The 20,743-nt window shown below is 34.1% G+C and overlaps 2 protein-coding genes across 2 annotated transcripts; one reads left to right on the top strand and one right to left on the bottom strand.

Annotated features, from left to right (window-relative positions):
* Positions 1-2,067: 2,067 nt before the first annotated feature.
* Positions 2,068-3,342, bottom strand: LOC107915629 (stemmadenine O-acetyltransferase). The gene has a single exon (XM_016844766.1). It carries the CDS (start codon positions 3,340-3,342, stop codon positions 2,068-2,070), a length of 1,275 nt encoding a protein of 424 aa, XP_016700255.1.
* A 13,780-nt stretch (positions 3,343-17,122) lies between these two features.
* On the top strand, positions 17,123-18,862 carry LOC107915947 (UDP-glycosyltransferase 73C6). The gene has a single exon (XM_016845129.2). It carries the CDS (start codon positions 17,206-17,208, stop codon positions 18,670-18,672), a length of 1,467 nt encoding a protein of 488 aa, XP_016700618.2. The 5' UTR covers positions 17,123-17,205; the 3' UTR covers positions 18,673-18,862.
* The last annotated feature ends 1,881 nt before the right edge of the window (positions 18,863-20,743 follow it).

The following is a 20,743-nucleotide window of genomic DNA, read 5'->3' as shown; positions in this document are numbered from 1 at the left end:
ATGCTTAGGTCAACAAAAGAGCTTTCGTAAGCTCAATTAAGGCTCGAATTTGATTGTGTAACTTAAAATAAATGTGTTAAATGTTCATTTTCATGTTTGAATGATTATTATAATGTTGAATTGATTGTAGTTTCTCCGGCAACAAATGTGGCATCCTATAGCTCAGACCAACAACCAAGTCGGGTGTTACAAGCATAACCTAAAATTTACACAAGAGAAAATTGGTTTCACCTAGCTGCAGAAGAGACTGATTCAGGATCTGAGGGAGGAAAATTCATCTGTTCATTGTCATTGGAAGAGTGATGCCGACTACCCTAGTTCCTTGAGATAAATTTTGGTGCCATAAAAAAGCAAGAGTAAACCTTTTACACCAAGCACACCTGTCACACCAAGAAAAATCATAGCTCTAGTACCATGTTGAAATCTACCAACGAAAAACACGAAAATAGAAAGAAAATAAGAGAAACAAGTCTACTTATTTTATTACTGACTCTAATAATTCCAAAGGGACCGAGTCTAATATTTATACAAGATAAGTTAGAGTATCAACAAGAACTAGTCTAAAAACACCGAACCAATTCTCAACTGATCACTAGCAAATTACATTGAATTAAACTGATCTTGATTAACTACTCTAACTAACTAACAATTGACTATAATAGAAATACCTAACCTTAACTACTACCAGCTACAATTGCCTCATCTGTTATTCTGATGAACCATAAGTTGTGCTACAACCACACTTCATTTCGTAATACTAGTGCTACAGTTGTTGATGCAGGTTGTTGTAGCTGCTGAGGTGGAAGTGTATTACTTTGTGGCTACTAGAGGTGCTCATGGGCCGGGCCAGACCGGGTTTGGGCCGGGCCCATAAAAAAATTTCAGCCCGGGTCCTAGGCTCGGGCCCAGCCCGGCCCGAAATATGGGCCTGAAATTTTGCCCAGGCCCGGCCCAAAAAAAAATCATAAGCCCGAGCCTGGCCCGGCCCGTTTTCTAAACGGGCCTCGTTTTTTTGCCCAAGCCCATATTTTGGGTCTATATTTTTACCTAAACCCTCTCATATTTCGGGCGGACCGTCGGGCCGGGCCGGGCCGCCCGGCCCATGAGCACCTCTAGTGGCTACCCAAATTTTGTTGGTTATATAATTTTTGCAATAATTCCATGACTGATGCATCCTTTGTAGCTGCTATTGAGCTTTCTTGGGCTAATAACTCACTTTCTTTATTAATTCTTGGCATTTCTTACATACTCCAAGCTTCTTCATGGATCATTCTTTCATGCTCGCATTTCTCTAATGATTCCAAGAATTTATTTTGCATCTGACCATTATCTTTAATGGAAAATAATTGAATTATATTGAGTAAAAAATAGAAGAAACAAATTTGGGGAGAGAGAATTTAAAGAAGAAGAGTTTATTGGGGAGAGAGAGAAAGGAGGAAGAAGAATAAGAAAAAAAATAAATTTTTCTTTTTGCAACGGATTGCAATTTCATTTGTATAAAGTGTCACGTAAGTTTTTTTTTAATGATGTTACATTTTGAAATCAAAACATGTGATAAAACAAAATTTTAATGACCTTACATTTTAGGATCAAAACACATGATGAAATAATTTTATTTTTATTTTTTAAGGTATCTATCAGAGCGAGCTCAATAATTAATCCTCCGCATTCTATAGACCCATTAAGGAAGTAGATGCTGACCACAAATTTTAAAGCTGATGAAATAAAATTTTAAAGGTTATGGCAAATTTTAAAAAAAAAATCAATCTAAGAATCATGATATAATTAAGAGATCATTTTAGCCTTTATTACATAACTTGAAAATTCTAAATAAAAACTTAATCAACCATGATGAACTGTATAATCTTTAAAAGAAGCCCATAGGAAAGATTAACAAAAAGAAAGTAAATAAAGGATGGATAAAAATGGAATTCCTTATTAAACGGATAGCAATGGTGCGAGAAAAAGAAAAACAAAAATACATAGATGACAAATATAGATATATACTCGGAAAACAACACTACACAATTTAAAGCTTTGACACTAACAATACAGGAAAGTACTTACTCATCGTTGCAAGCTTTTTGGGTTATTAACATATGCAAGTAATTCCTCATCACAATCAAATTTCGCCATTTCTTCTTCATTTAGGGCAATCCAAGCCTCTATGCCATCACCATTTATGGTGTCCATGAAAGTAGTTACGTTCTTGATTTGTCGATCTACTGAGCTAGCCCATATGGGTTTCCCCCAACCAAAATCAGCTTCGTACATAGGAAGCCTGCATAAACTTGTGAAACCAAAGGTAAGTATCTCGCCTTTGGCATAATTTGTTCTCTCTCTAAAATATTTCAGGTGATCATTTCCATCTTGGAGTTTCTTCACGTACTCGCTGTTTAGTGCTTTAAAAGAGTCTCTTATTTGGGTAACGATGTTATTGTCCATGGACGGGATAGTCACTGCTAGGCTATAAAGGTTTCCAAATGAAGATCCCGGCAATGGGGGATCAATTCTTGCACGTAAATTTACTGCGTGAATAATTGTGCAAAGCGTATCGGGTCTTGATCTAAGACCAAAGGCAGTAACAAAACGGTCCCATATGAAAGCTGATAAGGCCTCAACTCGACTTGGGCGTTTTTGGCTAGTATTCTCACCGTAGTTTCTTCTGATTTCCTCCACTTTGGTGGCACCAAACACGAATCTCTTCGTTACAATTTGTTCTTTTTTTAATTGAGGAGCTTCTGGTATGGCCCGTGGTGGGAAAAGTGAGGCTGATCTGAATTCAGGAACAATCAAGTTCGTCTCTCCACGAGCAATGGATGCCCATATATTCACAAACGAGAAAAACGAAAGGGCATCTCCGATTTTGTGGGAAATACAAACACCAATCCCTATCCCCCCACAATCGAAAACATTGAATTGGATTCCAAGAAGAACATGTTCGGCATCAGTACCACTAACATGGAATTCAAAAGGAAGCAACTTGTTGAGTTCTTTCGGAGTTGGATTGTTTAAAACATCCAAAAGTTGGCACTTCACTCGAGCTTCCAAAAAGGGTATCCCCTCATCATTGCAATCAACAAACAGCTGGTCCTCCATTATCCGACCAGCCAGTGGATAAAAACAGGTGAGGGCATTGGAAATGGAGTGCTTCAATCGATCGAAAATGGTGATTTTGTTTGCTTCGGTATTGCATATTTTCTGGTAGAAATAGACCATAGCATTATAGAGTAAGGGAGTTTGTTGATCCAAGAATGACAGTTGGTATCGACGAAGTCGGTCATCGGTCGGAGATGATGGCTTCACAATCTCTTCGGAAATCACTTGGACGTCAAGCTGCATGTTGTACGCAAAAGATAATTAAACCCTGTAAACAATAAATGACTAAATTCTTATCAAGAACGAGAATTTTGTGTTACACTATGGCTAGTGTAATTACACTTTATATATGAGTTGTTAGGGGTAACAAAGGTGACAATTGCTATAAACATAGAAAATCAATGATAATGAACTAATTAATTAAAATATTATTTGTTTTTATTTATTTGAAAGGGTAATAATTGCCAAGAAACAATCCAAGCAAATATGTAACTATTACATTAACCCATGAATTACAATGAGCTTCTTTTAATTATTTAGAAAGTATTATATAATTTTACATATTTTTAATTAAAATGAAAGGCAACAGAGAAACAGAGGACAATTAGAAATATTAATTGGTTTCGTACATGTTTGAACATGACATTTTGTTTGTTTGGTTTTTTTTTTGTTTCGTACATGTTTGAACATGACATTTTGTTTGTTTGTTTTTTTTTTTGTTTCGTACATGTTTGAACATGACTTTTTTTTTGTTTCTTTCTCATTAAAATATAAATGTTTGAAAATTTCTACATCTAAATATGTTTAAATAGATATGTTTTTTATACAATTGTACAAATTAAATATTTAAATCTGATCCGAACCTTTAAATAGGAGGATAAAAGTGCTTCAATGTATTTGAACTCATGTCTTCCTATATTGATAATAATATCAATACCAACCGAGCTAAGACTCATTTGGCTAAATAGATATATTTCTTTTGGTGAAAAAAAATGTAACGCCCTGGTTAGTTTAATTTTGATTCTGTGAACCTAATTATAAATGCGTGTTTGCTTTAGTGGTTAAATGTTTTGATTGTGTATTGAAGATCTTAGGTTCTAGTCCAATTTTTGGAATTTTTTACTATTTTTTATTCTAGCTTTATCCTTGGCGGTTTGGCTTATATTTTATTTCTAGTCAAATCATATCAGAATGAGTTTATTGGTTCAAGGGGTGAGAAGTTAGGTTGCCATTTTTTATTCGGTTGTGGTTTGGTGGAACTAAAACTCTGAGGTTGGATGAGGATTAAGGTGTGAGTTAGTAGGGGTTAGGATTTTCTTAACATTTTATTTTTTATTTTTATTTTTCTCTCTCTTTTCAATTTTGTTTTTGACGTTAGTTCCTTCCCTTCTCTACAACATTTCTTTTTTCTCCTTTCCATTTCGTTTTCCCTGCAATCATGTCCATAATCTGTTGTTTGTATCGTTGCATTTCAAAAATTTCGGTGTTTTCCGTGCTATTTTGGTAAGTGGGGTTTCACTCGTCTGTAGGTTTCGATTTTTATATGGTCGTTTGGATTTAATCTTTTTATAAAAGCATAATGGTGTAGTTAACCATTGTTGTGTAAGAGAAGGTTGTGAAGCAGTGAGTTTCACTCCAACTACCTAAACGATGTTAATAGAAGATTTAGTTGGTGGTAAGTTAGGTGCATTGTCGGATTATTATGGATAAATTCGTAAATTAAATTACTAATTCGGTGTTGGTATGCTATTTTTAGGGTTTTAGAGGTCTCGAGATTGCTATAGCATCAAAACAAACCAGGTGTGTAACGAAAACACGAGAAAAAGAGGTTTGGCGAAAGCCAAAAAAGTGGCCTGTCAACGCCACACGCGCGTGTGGCCGACCGTGCGACAGGCGAGCGTGTGGCCTCTTGGGTCACACGGGCTAGGCCAATTTGGATGTGTGGGCCATACAAGCAAAGCCAATTTAGGCGTGTAGGCCCACACGAGCATGTGGGCCCAAAATTTTAGAATTTTCCCTAGGGTCACACACGTCGTTTCAATCGACTGTGGGCCTTCCGTAGGGTCAGTAAAGGCAAAACAAACCCTAATGTATGATATCTGCTATTCTGATAGACTTATTTGAGTATTTAAAAAATGATATGTATAATTTGATCGATTCTTAATAACATGTATGTTATTTGTATATGAACATGTGAGACATGTTAATTCTGTTATATTTGTTATCTGTTATTTGTATTTGTGTATGGGTTGGGATTTGTATATGTGGAGGAAGTGTTCTGTGAGGTGACATTTCGTTGATATACTAACAGCTTGACTACAAACTATTCTGATAAGCGTCGTAAAGACACTATGTGGTGTGTGGGGATGGGTGGGTGTTTTATACCCCACATGGTGTGTTGGGATGGTTGGAGATGGTGTGTAAAGGATGGGGCTAGGATTTTGCATATCTGTATGTTTTGATAATCTGATTATGATATTACTTGATTCTGTTAAGGACCTATGTCCATATCTGATCTGCTACATGAGAAATTTAAGTTTATGTGCATGCATGTCTCTGTTAAGTTACACACTGAGTTTTTGAAAACTCATATCAGTTTGTCTGTTCTATTCAGGTAATCCTCAGACATAGATGGGTCGGTGCGACGGAGGCTCAGCGGTGACCACTAGTGCAGAAACTATTTTTAACTAGTAAATTATTTAATTATCAGAATTTTCTTGAGAGTTTTATAATTTTGGGACTCTCTAGATTGTTTGTTTATAATTTTAGTTTTGGATGTGTTTTGATTTTTAAACTGCAATGTTTGGCAAACAACGGTTTTATACAAAAAAATGTTTTTGAAAATACAAGTTTGGATTTCAAATACAATGACTTCCAAACTTTCGCTGCAAAAGTTACATTTTACTTAAAAAGACAAACAAATGATGGTTTTATAAAAGAGTTTAATAATATGTTATTCTTAAAACATGGACTCTCTTAATAACAATTAACACATGAAATTTTAACATAATATTGATTTCAAAACCCTTCTTCGAAACATTCCCAGATTTAGCCATAATGTCTAGGCTGGATTTAGGGTGTTATAGAAAACCTAACTAAACTAATTTCCCAACGCTATCATGTAACTACCCTACCATTCCAACAATTTTCTAAGGAACATCCATAAACAAAATTATATTCTGTATTTTGATCTCAACCATATGATGTGTTGTATTGTTTCGCTCAACATACGGATATATTAATAGTTTCTAAAAAGCTCCAAGATAGACCTTGGAAAATAAAAAAGGTTTTTGTTTTCCATAAGCGACATGCTAACATACCAAAAAGAGTAGGCTAAAGAACCTCATTCCTTACTATCTACCCTGAATTCTCCAAATTTATCCTAACCTAATCTGAGAGGTTTCTTGAAAAAAATTGGGGTCAGTAGTCTTCCTGCACAAAGTACTTCCAAACATCTTTAGAAACCGAGAAATCCTTGAGGACATGTAAAATATCTTCTGTCTCATGGTGGTAGACTGGGCATAACAAATTTTGTCCAATACCCCTACGTACACGTTTCAGATTACTAAGGAATCATTTTTTACAAACGAGTCATAAGAAGAAGCGAACTCGATGCGGTCCTTGGTACTTCCAAAAGGCTCTCCACCTAGTACTTTGCGCATCCCACATGCCTTCTTTTAACATTTGATATGCACTCTTAACTAAAAAGCCCCCATTCATTGTATGTACCCAAAAGATTTTAGCTGGGCCAGCTAGTGGATACAGAGGAGGAATGTTTGCAATCTTTTTAACAACTTCTTCCAACAGACATTCACTAAAAGCCTCTAGATTCCATGTTTCACCTTCTGTTACCATATCTTTCATAGAGCAATCTGTGATTGGTCTGTCTATGGGAGATATGTATGCTTTTAACAACCCTACTTTGGGGATCCAAGAATCCTCCCTATAGCGGGTCGAGGTTCCTATTCCAATTGACAAACATAGATTCTCTTTCAGTAAAGGCCATACATTTGCAATCCTTCTCCAAATGGCTAAAAATTCCCTCGCACAATGCTATCGGGATCCTCTCTCTCAGTCCATATTTTGAGCGCAAAACACTGATCCATAGAGCCTCTTCTTTAAAAACGAGATTAAATGCTAATTTTAGTATGAATGAAGCATTATGGTCTTCTAAATGTCGAAGGCCCAAGCCGCCACATGCTTGAGGTTGACATATAGAATTCCAATCGACCAACACTATTTTTTTTCTTTCCGAATTAGACCCCATATGAATTGTCTTGCCAAACGCTCAATCTCCTCACAAACCCCTTTCGGGATTCGCATGGACTGCATAAAATAGTTTGGAATAAAGAAAATGACTAATTGAGCTAAGGTAAATTAGCCTGCCATAGATAATTACTTTGTATCCCAATTACATAATTTAGCTCTGACCTTCTTGATCACAAACCCCCAAGGTAGAGTTGGTAAGTCTTTTATGTAGAAGCGGAACTCCTAGGTATGATCCCAACTCTTGAACCTGTTAAAAGCCTAGTAACTCGTTTAATTGATTGCTTAAAGTGTCATCCACCCCTCTGGAGAAGAACATATTAGTTTTTCGTGCATTTATATGGTTTCCTAAAATGTTGCAGAAATAGTCCAGAATGTCCTTTAGTAACAAGCTATATTTTATGTCTGCTTTTGAAAAGATCATCAAATCATTTGTAAAAAATAAATGTGATAAAGTTGGCCCTATTCTAGTTAGCTTAATAGGGTTCCATTCGTCTGATATTTCAGCCACTATGATATTGTGTCCTAGCCATTCCATACATAATACAAATAAGTAGAGTGATAGAGGAGATCCTTAACACACTTCTCTTGCAAGTTTAAATTTTGTTGTGGATACTCTATTCCATAACACTTGCATAATGGACTTTGAAATGGCAGACATGATCACCTTTCGTAAAAATTCTAGTATACCTACTACTTGGATAGAACTATTTATGAAATCCCATTAACTTTATCATATGCTTTTTCTAAATTAATTTTAACAGCCATCCATTTCTTGTTTTTCCCTTACATGGAATGAATCACTGATAACTCTCAAAAAGAGTTATATTTCATGCCTTTAAACCTAGCTAATTGCTTGTACTTGGGTACATTTAGTGGCATTTTAAGAAATTTTATTAGTACTTACCATTTGTATTAGGATCTTGGACGGTGTTTACATGTTAGATACTTTTAATTGTGTGTGGAAGGGTTGTGTTTGGTGGTTTGACAGGTACAGGCTGTAGAGAAAGAAATAAAGGAGTGAAGGTTTGTTGAGGCAAAATGTTGGACAGTTTTCCATCTTGTATGCCGTTGCAATCCAGGAAAATGACCGAGCTAACATTCAACGCATACCAATCTCAACCCAACTCTACCTTTACCAGAAAAATCTGTCTAAAAAAAGGAAAAAATATCGTAGGCTGTTTGAGTTACCCTAGGATGAAATGGTTAGAAAAAGCCAAAGGATGAAGCTATAGGTGTAGAGATCCAGGGGCAAAAATAGAGGGTAGCGGCTGAGTAGAGATAGAAAGAGGAGACCGAAGGCAATCAGTCCCTCTCAGCTACCACAGGAAACCATGCTGCTGGATTGCGGATTGGTTTGGCAACAATCATCTTCCTAAGTTATTCCATTATTTCTTAATATGCTCTCCCTTGAATTGAATTGATTGAAATGATATTGAATATTATTTTGAACTTAAATTTTAATCGTCAACCTATGAGCTAAATCTCATAGGGTTGGGATTACATGATGAAAACTTTTAGTCTCTTTAATGATTGAAGCACGTATTTAATTTAAACTACTATTTCATTCAATTATTTTTATTTCCCAACTGTATGCATAAATTCCCTAGACATAGATGAGTGTGCAGAATACCTCTAAATTGAATCTAATTCTAAAATGGTTAGATTGGTTAGACCTAAATTGAATTACGCAAGTGAGTATTCAATCGAATACTTGCAGCAGACTCTAGACATAGAGAAGCGTTTGTATAAAATTAAGACAAAACAGTGTAGGGTACCATGCTAAGGCCTATGACACTGGCCAGGTAACTTAAGATCTAGCTCTCTAATAAAGCAGGTCACTTTAGGTCTCTTCTAAGCAGTAGATTGAGTACAATTATGCTGAGTCATTACTGAAAATAAGGGCAGACTCTTAGTAATCTCAACCTTCCAAATCAACATCGTAGACCTTCAAACTATTGCCGCAGCATCTTTGCTATAGCAGTCTTAGTTATTTATTTATTCACTCATGTTTTATTCACATAAATATTCTTGTAATTGCCATTGCATTTTTACTCTTGCTTTGCCTTAGCATTTTCCAATATTAGTTAGTATATATTTCACACTCATCTTTATTATTTTAATTTATCATTGCGTACAAAACTCAACTTTACCATAACATTAATCATTATCATAACTTGACCATGTCTATACTTAATCTGATATCTGTGGAGACAATCTCACTTATTACTTTATTACTTGATTCGACATGTATACTTGCACAATTCGCATATCATATTCACATGCGACAATCACCTCTTGAGCAATGATGATATTACCAGAGATATTTTAGCCCGCAATAAACCCAACCTACTCTTGTGTAATTATCTTGGGGAATACTACCTTGAATCTATTAGCTATAACTTTCATAACCAGTTTATAGAGTACTGAACTAAGACTAATGGGTCAGAATTGCGAATCTCCTCAAGTTGGGCAATTTTTGGAATAAGAACAATGAATGTGTTATTTAAATCTTGATTAATAGGCCTACCTTTAAAAACTTCTTTAACCCATTTGCAAATTGTATCCCCAATACTATCCCACTAATTCTGAAAGAAGATCATATGATAGCCATCACTTCAAAATGCTTTTAATGGCGCCACATCGAAAAGCGCCATATCGAAAAGTGTCATGTTAATTTCGCCATTTGAGACTTCTTTTCCTAGAAATTCAATGTCACTTTACTCCAATTGAGGAAAGTGGCTAGGAGGTAGCTCTCCCATCTCACTTGGCTGTACAATTTTTAAAAATAGCTCACTACTTCAGATTGAATTTCATCTAGATCATACAACCACTCACCATTCCTATTACGTAGGGCATTAATGCGATTAACTTTCCTTCTATACATTGTACGCCTGTGAAAAAACTGTGTTCCTATCTCTTAATTTAAGCCAATCACACCTTGATTTTTGCTTCCAAAGTAACTCTCCGTGATTCAACACCTCTTCGAGTTCCTCTCTCATATCCATCTCCTTTTTTAAAAACGTGTTTGATTCTGGCCTTTCTATTTCCTTCTGAATGTGACTCAAGGACTGTACTAGTTTCCTTTTGCAAACTCTAATATGCCCATACACATTCCTATTCCACTTTTTGAGGCCCACAGTGAGTTTAACTAAAGTGTCAAACATGTCTCCACAATAGTTTCACAAATCTTTTACGATATCTGAAAAGCTCTGATGTTGGGTCCATTCGGCCAGAAAGCGGAAAAGACGTCCTTTTAGTAAGTTAAGGTCTGGACAAAGGTTAATAAAAAGAGGTCGATGGTCTGACTTGATTCATACTAGATGTGTTACTAGGTACCTTGAAAAAGTTTGAATCCAAGCTAAATTCCCTAAAGCTCGATCCAGTCTTTCAAAGGTCCCGCCTCTCTACCAGGTCAACGAAGGCCCTCTAAACCCCAAGTCTTGTAGTCCATTGGACTCAACAAATTCTCTAAAATAAGGGCAACATCTCGCAACATTACCGCCTCTTTTTTTTACTCTCAGAAAGGATAGCATTAAAGTCCTCTACTATCATCTAGGGAATAGAAGTATTAAGGATGGTTTCTTTTAATGCTTCCCAAAGCATTCTCCTTCTAGTTTTATTCAGAATTCCATAGACGAAAACAATCATAACAACCTGTACAGGACTCCCTATAAATACCCTTGTGCAAATAAACTAAGGGTGGTTTTGAACAATTTCAAGTCAGACCGTATCCTTCCAACCAATCCAAATTACACCTGAAAATCCCCTTGCTTCAACTCGGTGCGAGTTCTGGAACCCTAGCTTTGCAATTCTCCTATCTGCTCCACCACCACCAACTTTTGTTTCTAATATACTAACGACATCGAGCTTGTATTCTATAATATTCTCTCTAAAAACACACAAAAACTTCGCACTTGCACACCCCTGACAGTTCTAAGTGAATACAGATAAATTGGCATTCGTTATTAAAAATTGATACTGTAAGATGCTTTTACTCCTACTGTCGGTCACCTTCTTGAACATTTGGGCTCACACCCACCTCCTTAGATACCTCAATCACCAAACCTTTTTAGAACTGACTTTGTAACAGTTCCACAATGTTACTTAATGACTCAGCCAAAGGAACTTCTGGGGAAAAGGTTTTAAAGGACTGCCCTTGTCCTTAATAATTTTATTCAATTTTGTGCTCTTCTTATTCCCATTATACTTACCCCCTCTAAAGCGCGAAATTACTTGTGTTGCTCAATGACCTACGACCCCAAGTCTGCTTGCAGGTGAACCTGTTGAAGAACTGAGCCAAATGTTTTCCTTAAACGCCACCGCTGAATGCCGACTCAAATCCAATACGCCTTTCGTTGTAGACACCATCACCTCCTGCAGTCCATAGAGTCTCAATCGTTAACTAGAGTGAAAGTTAGCTTCCGTGGCAACCTCCGCAAGACATTCTTCTTTCGTCACCTCTTCTCCCTACTTCCCAACAGACATCGTACTCTATACATGCTCCTCTATGTTAGATATTATTTGGTCCCCCACACTAGAATCTATCAGACCGAGAAGGATTCTTACATCCTTCGAGGTATCGCTGCCATGTACCAAGTTGGTATCCCCTTTCCCTCTAAGCCTAATTGCTAACATGTATGGGCCTTCTTTGACCAAACTAGCCCTCTCCAGCCCACCTCAACTAATCCTCTATTTGTTTCCTTCTACGAGGCCTTTCCCCTCTACGGGCTTGTGCTAGCCCAATTCCATAATTAAGGGACTCTTTTCATTCAGTCGACGTTGCCCCAAGCTTAGGTTGAATGCACTCATTTCTTCCCCTATATCCAATTCAACAGGTTCCGCTCCTTTTTGTCCCCTAATCCACTTCCTTCAATAGGCCTACTTTCCCTTATTGGCCCAGACCCATATGTGATGGTCCTACCTCCTTCATTATGAGTGAAACCTCTGGGCCTCTTTTCCTTTGGCTCGTTTCATTCCCTAGTCCAGTCCCTTGTTCCTGGATACCCTCTACCTCAACTAAGGTTTCCAAAGCATGAAACCGTAAATTGTTTGTTGGTCTTGAGTCTTGGTCTCCACTTTTCTTAATCATCCTCAGCGGTCATCTGCCTCTCATTTCCACTAACATCCAAGGGCCATAGCCATTCAAGTTCTTTGGTGTGTCATCCATGTTTGAAGCAATGCTTTTTGTTTGTTCTCTTTCTCCATGAGTGACACTTTCCTTAGATTCTTTTGGTTCATTCGCTCTTTTAAGGTAAATTGCCTTTATGTGGCCATTATGGCCACACGAAAAATAAATGGCGGGTAGGTACTCATATTTAACTCTTTACAGTGCTCATTTGACCAAAACTTGGGAGATTAAAGCTTTCTCCAGATTGATGTATACCGTCATCCTTGCGAACCTTCCTTTAACCCCATTACCCATATTGAAATATAATTTTGCCACTTTCCCTACCAATTTTCCTATTTCACGCAGGATTCTCCGTTGTACATGTGCCCTGGCAATCCAAGAAACCGAATCCACTCCATGACCATACGTGAGTAAGGTTGTGTTATGTTGAAATCCATGGACCATGGTTGGACGGTTAGGTACTGCCCATAAATAATCCAAGGTCCTTGACATATGACATTTTCAAAGTCCTCCGGGCTCCGGAATTTTGCCAGGAAGTAATCATTTTCAACGTCCAATAAGCAAAATGGTTGAAACAGTGTCACAGGGAACAAACTTTATTATAAAGCGCAGAATACCCAGTGCTTCTTCCCAGAAGCTTGATTAACATTATATGAGGCATGTTATTAATTAGGATCTGGTTCACCCATTCAGAAAAACTGATCGATGGGATGCCATTAACTGAAGAACGCATGACATCTGTTTCTGATAACTCGAATTCCCCTTCATTAGAAATATCATTCGTGGTTGTTGCTTGTCCTTTGGCCTGAAGGCCAGTCCTCATTAATCGATCCTTCCATAACAAAGGTTTCTCTGTAATCAAAGCTGAATCCATTGCCACATCCGTATCTCCCTCTGTCTCCCTGATACAAACCTTCTTTGTCAAACACTTTGCAGGTTCTCCTTCGTCACTACTCTCGCGTTCCATAGAATTCATCATCGTTGATTAGCTAAATAGATATTAATTATAACATTTTTATAATATCCATAACACAAAGCTAAGGATTAAAAGAGTCCAAATACTATTTAATTTAATAAAAAACCACTATTTAGTTAAAATTAACAAAGAATTGTTATTATTAAGAACATCATCAAACATAAATAATAAAATGAATATAAAAGTATTGAAAAAACTTATCAAATAAATCAATCAATCCCGCAGTCCAAAAGTTAACAATTTTGATATATCAAAAATATCATATTTGTATAATGTATTTAGATTTTTATTCATATGAAATCTAATTTTTTACCTATCCTTTTAGCCTTGGATGCCACATATATGAGTTCATCATGATATGTGGTTTTGACATTAAATCTTAATTAATAATTTCATGTGAATTTAGCAATAATGAATTCTATCACGAAAAGCAAGCGAGACCAACTTGAAAGCAAATTAGACAACGGGATGGGTCTAAACTCTTACATCATCATTCAAACATCAAACACGCAATTAAGGTAAGGCCAATTTGATTCTTATTTAATTATATATCATATATATTCTAATATTTAAGACTGCAGTTAATGTGGACGTCTAATTTTTAACACGTAGTATTATTTTATTTTACTTATTACATTTATATTTTTTTAAATAAATTATCTCAATAATTATGGGAACAAAAAATTATTTTTTTTAATAAGAATAATTATTTCTTATATATACTCTGAAATCCTGAAGCACTTTCTTTTTCCAAAATTCTCTTCTATTTAATTATCTCTTTTAATTTTTAAATCTCTTATGTCGTTATTTGTTTCAATGTTATGATGAGCTTTCTTTTCTTTTTTTACACCATACTCCAAAATTTTCTTTACAAGAAAATATGAAAATGGGAAAGAAGATTGAATTATGAGAAAGAATGAATGCAAGTGGAGAAGTGGTGAGATACAAAGCAAATCTTGCCGTTGAAAGTCTACAAGTAAATGCATGGGATCGATTATGATAAAGTCTTTGCATAGGTTGTCCGACTTGAAATAATTCGTTTGTTAACGGTTTCTTGAAAGAAGAAGCTTACATTGACCAACGCATTGGATACAAAGCCCAAAGGCAAGAAGATAAATGCCTAAGGTTGAAAAATACATTATATGAGTTAAAACAAGCATCCCATGCATGGTATAGCTGCATCGACAAGTCTTCTTTAAGACAATGAATATTTTTACAAAACCTCTCAAGGTTGAAGGTTTTCGAAAAATGCATATAAAACTTGGCAATTAAGAAAAGTTCAAATTAAGGGGAAGTGTTGGATATTATAATTTGTAACATTCTAGAATATACTTGCTAATTACTTACATGTACTTGTATTTAAATGGATGTATTTGCTCATTCTAGAATGTACTTTTAAAATATATTATTACAATATGTAATTCTATATCATATACTAAACTAGTAGTATTATTATTAATTATTAATTATTGTTGTTTATTATTATATTGATTGAAATATGTTCTAAGTCCCTATACTCTTCGTATATTTAAAAGTTAACCCTTCTACTATATTATATATTGTTATATCATATCATATAATATAATATATTATATACACGCATTAAGGTTGAGTGAAGTAATCAATTGATTTAATGTTATCGGTTTGGTTTGATTTCGATTTTGATTCAAAACTATTTAAACCAAATGAACCAAATTTACGTAGGTTACATATAATATATATTTAAACTCAAACCCAAAATTAAATCTAATTTAAATTTTATTCACAACCCAACCTAAATAAAAATAAACCCATCCCAAACAAAAATTAATATAAAGATAATAATGTTGATAAAATTTAATATTAATAAAATATTAAAAACTAATCAATAAAAAAACTAAAAGTAAAACCTAATTTCTCATATTATTAAAATTAAATTTATTAGTAATGTTATTAGTATTGCATAATAAATTATGTTGAATCATTTGTGACAAGTAAGACTAATGATCATATTATTAAATTAATATTAATTTTATATTATCATTAAATTTAAAATTACTGGATTTTAATAACGATTAATTTTATATATTTACTATTAATATATAATTATAATATTAAAAATATTTTATATTCTTTTTAAAAATTTATTTTACTGTATAATTTAACATAAAAATTATTATTAATTAATTTTACTATTAATGAAATTTTAATATAAATATGTAAGGCTTGTGAGCACAATTTTCATAAAATAAATAATTATTTTTTCATTTTAAAAAATATCATAAATTATATTAATTATTAATGTCTATTATGACTATTCAGTTATAAATTCGAGTTTTTCCAAACTTTGAATTTCATTTATCTCAGACTTGAACTAAATCGATCTTGGACTCGAATTCTTACATACTCGGGATTTATCTCACATTTTAACTTCATTATCTCAATGAAGAACAAAAGAAAATTCTTTTGAAGAAATGAAACCAAAATATGTTAAAAGAATATAAGAAAGCGAAAAGAGACAAGATTCGGTGTATCCGTCCATCGTCAAATTATAATAAAGGGAAATCAGATATGCGTAAGAGAGGAAATAACGTAGCTTCAGTTGATGTTACCCAATGCTCAGAGTGGCTCGATTTATTGCCTGAAAATTCAGGCGTGTATGCTTGCCATGGAACACTAAGTTGTGTTGAACCTATACAACTTATTGAATTGGCCATCGGGTTAGAATCATCAAAGAGACCATTCATATGGGTCATAAGACAAGGATATAAATCAGATGAGTTGAACAAATTATGGAGGCTATGGGTAAGAAAATGGATGGAGGAGAAGGAGAAAAGAGAAATGGAGCATGGGGTGTTGGCAATTGAAAACAATGGAGCATCTTATATTAATGTCAAGAGATGAATCGAAGATATTGAACAGATCAGTGGGAGAAAAGCAACTGGCTATTTGCTGCATTGAAAACAGTCATAAATCTTATAAAAGGTCAAAGATTTATGGCTTGAATTTGTCTTTAGTGTCGACACCAATGGCATTGGAATGTTGCCATATTTCCAAAGTTTTTTCTGTCTTGGACCTCAAGGATCCGCAATGTAGACACTCAGTCATAATTCAAGGTTGAATACCCAATCTCTTTGTTGGGTCTAGTCGTAATGTCACGTTGGGTGACTAAAAGTAGTAAAATTTTTGTGAGGATAATTTGCAGTATAGTTTATAATTTTTTTTGCCAAGTCAGAATAAATTTTTATTAATAAAGAATTTTAAGCAAATTACAGAGCTCAAGAACCAAAACATAAAACATGTCAAACCAAAACAGATTACTAAGAAGACCCTCAATTTCTTAGACATGGTCAAACTAAAACAACTACTATATAATATTGTTATATTTCTTTATTTACAAGATACCTCTTGCCTGTCTAATTACATATGGATGTTGTCACAACATAAAGCAGTGTTAAATCAGGCGGAAATTGAATATTAAGCATTTCCCTCTCTGTCCTTCAAAGGTACCAACCAAAACCAAAATTGACCAAGATGACATGAGTCATGATTTCCAACATCAGTTCATCTACTACATGCCCATGTATATCCTTACATAATACTAGACCCACTACAGCATGTATAAATAACCCACTTTATCAAGCTAATGAAAATAACCGTAAAAGAAAGAAACAAAAACACCATATTCCAATTCGTTTGAGATTTTCCATTCATTGTTATTGGTTCGTCATAGCTTAAAACACTGAGAATTTCGATGGCCTTAAACTCATTTTCTCAACCTCATTTTGTGTTGATACCATTTATGTGCCAGGGACACCTTATTCCCATGGTAGATATAGCCAGGTTATTGGCAGAGCGTGGTGTGATCGTTACCGTAATCACCACACCTAAGAACGCTGCCCGCTTCAGCAGTTCAATCAATGGCGCCATCAAGTCTGGTCTAGCTATTCGTGTCGAACAGCTCGGGTTTCCTGCTGCAGAGGTTGGTTTACCGGAGGGGTGCGAAACAATAGATAATCTTCCGTCGATGGAGCTTATGAGCCGCTTCTTCGCCGCATTGAGCTTGCTGCAACAACCCGTGGAGAGGATGTTGGAGGAGCTAAAACCCCGGCCAAGCTGCATCATATATGACAGGAATTTCACATGGATAGTTACATTGGCTTCCAAGTATCAGATTCCCAAGTTCTGGTTTGATGGAAAGAATTGCTTCTCTCTTTTGTGTTACCATAATATAATCACATCTAGGGTCCATGAATGTGTCTCCCAAGGGGAGACCTTTCCGGTGCCTGGACTGCCTGATAGAATCGAACTCACACCAGCACAGGTACCTGGATTTCTACCTACCATGAAAGAACATGCTGAAAAGGCAATGGAGGCCGAAGGGGGAGCAGATGGGGTGATTATAAACAGTTTTCAAGAGTTGGAAACTGAATATTGTGAATCACTTGGAAAGGTTAAGAAACAAAACGTGTGGTGCATTGGTCCCGTGTCACTAAGCAACAAAAACGATTTTGACAAAGCTCGAAGAGGAAACGAGGCTTCAATAACCGATGAAGACCGATGCTTGAAATGGCTTGATTCATGGCCACCAAGCTCTGTAATCTATGTTTGTTTCGGGAGCCTCAATCGACTAATACCAACACAGTTGATTGAACTCGGTTTATCCTTGGAAGCATCAAGAAGGCCATTCATTTGGGTTATTAGAGGAGGGTATAAGAAGGAAGAAATGGAGAAATGGCTAAAAGAAGATGGATTCGAGGATCGAATCAAAGGACGAGGACTCTTGATACGGGGCTGGGCGCCACAAGTTTTGATCTTATCCCACCCATCGATCGGAGGATTCTTGACACACTGTGGGTGGAACTCGACACTCGAAGGGATCTGCGCCGGCGTGCCAATGATAACCTGGCCTTTATTCTCCGAACAATTCATGAACCAGAAGCTACTTATACAAATACTGAAAGTTGGCGTAAGTATAGGGGTTGAAGTTGCAGTGCAAATGGGAGAGGAAGAAAAATTTGGGGCAATGGTGAAGAAGGGAGATATTATGAAAGCAATGGAGAGTTTAATGGATGGAGGAGATGAAGGAGAAGATAGAAGGAAAAGGGCAAAAAAGCTTGCGAAAATGGCGAGGGTAGCAGTTGAAGCAGGAGGGTCATCTTATCTTAACATTACGCTACTAATTGAATATATCATGCAACAAGCCACCAGTCAGAATTAAATGCTTTCATGTAAATGTTTTATCATTGTTCATGTAATTCAGTCGACACTCTAGCTTCCTATATTCCTCAATAATTATTACATGAAATCTTTGTTTAAGGGTTGGTATTAATAAATGTATACTAGGATTATACCTGCACCATGCGCAGGTCAATATTAAAATAATTTTTATAAATCTATTTTATATTTAATTTAATGTTTTTGTATTATATTTATATTTTTTGTATTTGTATTAATAATATGTTTTGTTCAACGAATTTAACACTATGTTGGTTAATTTTTTTAATTAGTGCTAATCGTTTTTCATAAGATATAATTTAAATGTATAAGATAAATTTCTTTCAAAAAAATGTGCAAAATAAATAAAAAATAAAATTATTAATATTTCAATAATATATATATACACACTAAAATTTATATTCCATAATAATGAGATGCTCATAATTTTCTAAAGATTTAATATTTTTTAAAAGCAACGTAATTTTATCTCCCATATTAATGATATATTCATAATTATTATTTCATTCAAATTTAAAAAATATTTAATAATTCTAAGTGATATAATTATAATATTTATTGTATTATGGACATATTTATTTATAGGCCAAAAGTGATATTATAAGTTTTAAATATATATAAAGAGAATTAATCCTAGCAATTAAGAATAACATGTAAAATGTAACTAATTGAATTAAATATAGAATAAAAAGTTGTGAATTAAAAAAATAATGAGAATTTTGATTAAAAGATATTCATAGGTCTAGTCAAATCATATTTCGAATTAAGTATGATATTAATATATTTTATATTTTTTTCAAATTTAATGTGATCTAAATATATTAATTAAGTATGATATCAATACATTTTATGCTTTTTCAAACTTAACATGATCTAAATATGTGTATCAAATTTAATCCATATTTATAGATACTTATAAATGCCAAATCAAATATCACTATCTATCCATGTTACTTTTTCCAAAATATGTTACTTTTAATTAATATTTTATAGTTATATATATTTTTATTAAAATTTTAAATATGAAAGTAATATATTATGAAAATTGAAAATGGTTTGACATATGCTCGTAAGGGCAAGTAAAATTCAACTCGAATCAAAAAAATTTTGAATTTCGAGTTAACGAAATCGAGTTATTCGAATTTTTTTTAGTCAACTCGAATAAATAATTCAAGTTTTGAGTTCGAGTCGAGTTAAAATTTACAATTTGAATAAATCGAATCATTCGAATAATAGATTAGTGTAAATATCTCTTTAGTCTCTGTTAATTTTGAAAATAAGTAAATTGGTCTCTCTCTCAACAAAAATTATAAAAAAAATTCAAAATACTTTTTAAAAATTAAAATAATTATAAAATTAAAAAAATTATATTTTTTTAAAAAATTATAAAAATTCTAAAAATATATAAGGAAAGTTAAAATTTTAAAAATTTTCTCAAATAATATCTTTGGGACCTAAATAAGTTAATTAATTATTCAAGTTTATTGTACAAGTTTCTTTTTTTTTCTTTGAAAAAGTTTTCAAATTTATATCCTCTAACATGTAATTAGTTATATTGTAGCAAATTTTAATTTGATATTTTTAATTTTTTTTAGTTTAATTCCAACAATTTCACTCAACTTGGTTCAACTCGATTCGAATTTCATTTTACTCGATTCGATTCGAAAAAATTTCAAATCAATTTAGGATGATAAAATAGAACACATCAACTCAATTAACTTGATTTTTTTTCACCTCGGTGCTCATGCTTTAATGTTGGACTATAAGTCAAACCTATTTTTATAACATTTGGTATCTGAACTTGACACTTTTTCCTAATTTGGTACTTAAACTTTTTCGGTCCCAATTTGGTACTTGAACTTGACATTTTTTCCTTATTTAGTACCTAAGTTTTTTTTTTAGGTTCAATTTTGTACCTAAATTTATTAAGTGTTATACAAATTATGCAAAACACTAATGGTGTTAAATAAAATCTTGTTATGCTACAAAAATATTGTCAGTATTAGACGAAATTCATGTTAAAAAAATAAGTATTGAGCTATGCTTAACGAATT

The sequence above is a fragment of the Gossypium hirsutum genome, chromosome D10, assembly GCF_007990345.1.
Source record: "Gossypium hirsutum isolate 1008001.06 chromosome D10, Gossypium_hirsutum_v2.1, whole genome shotgun sequence".
NCBI lineage: Eukaryota > Viridiplantae > Streptophyta > Magnoliopsida > Malvales > Malvaceae > Gossypium > Gossypium hirsutum.
This window is presented reverse-complemented; position numbering and strand designations above follow the sequence as displayed.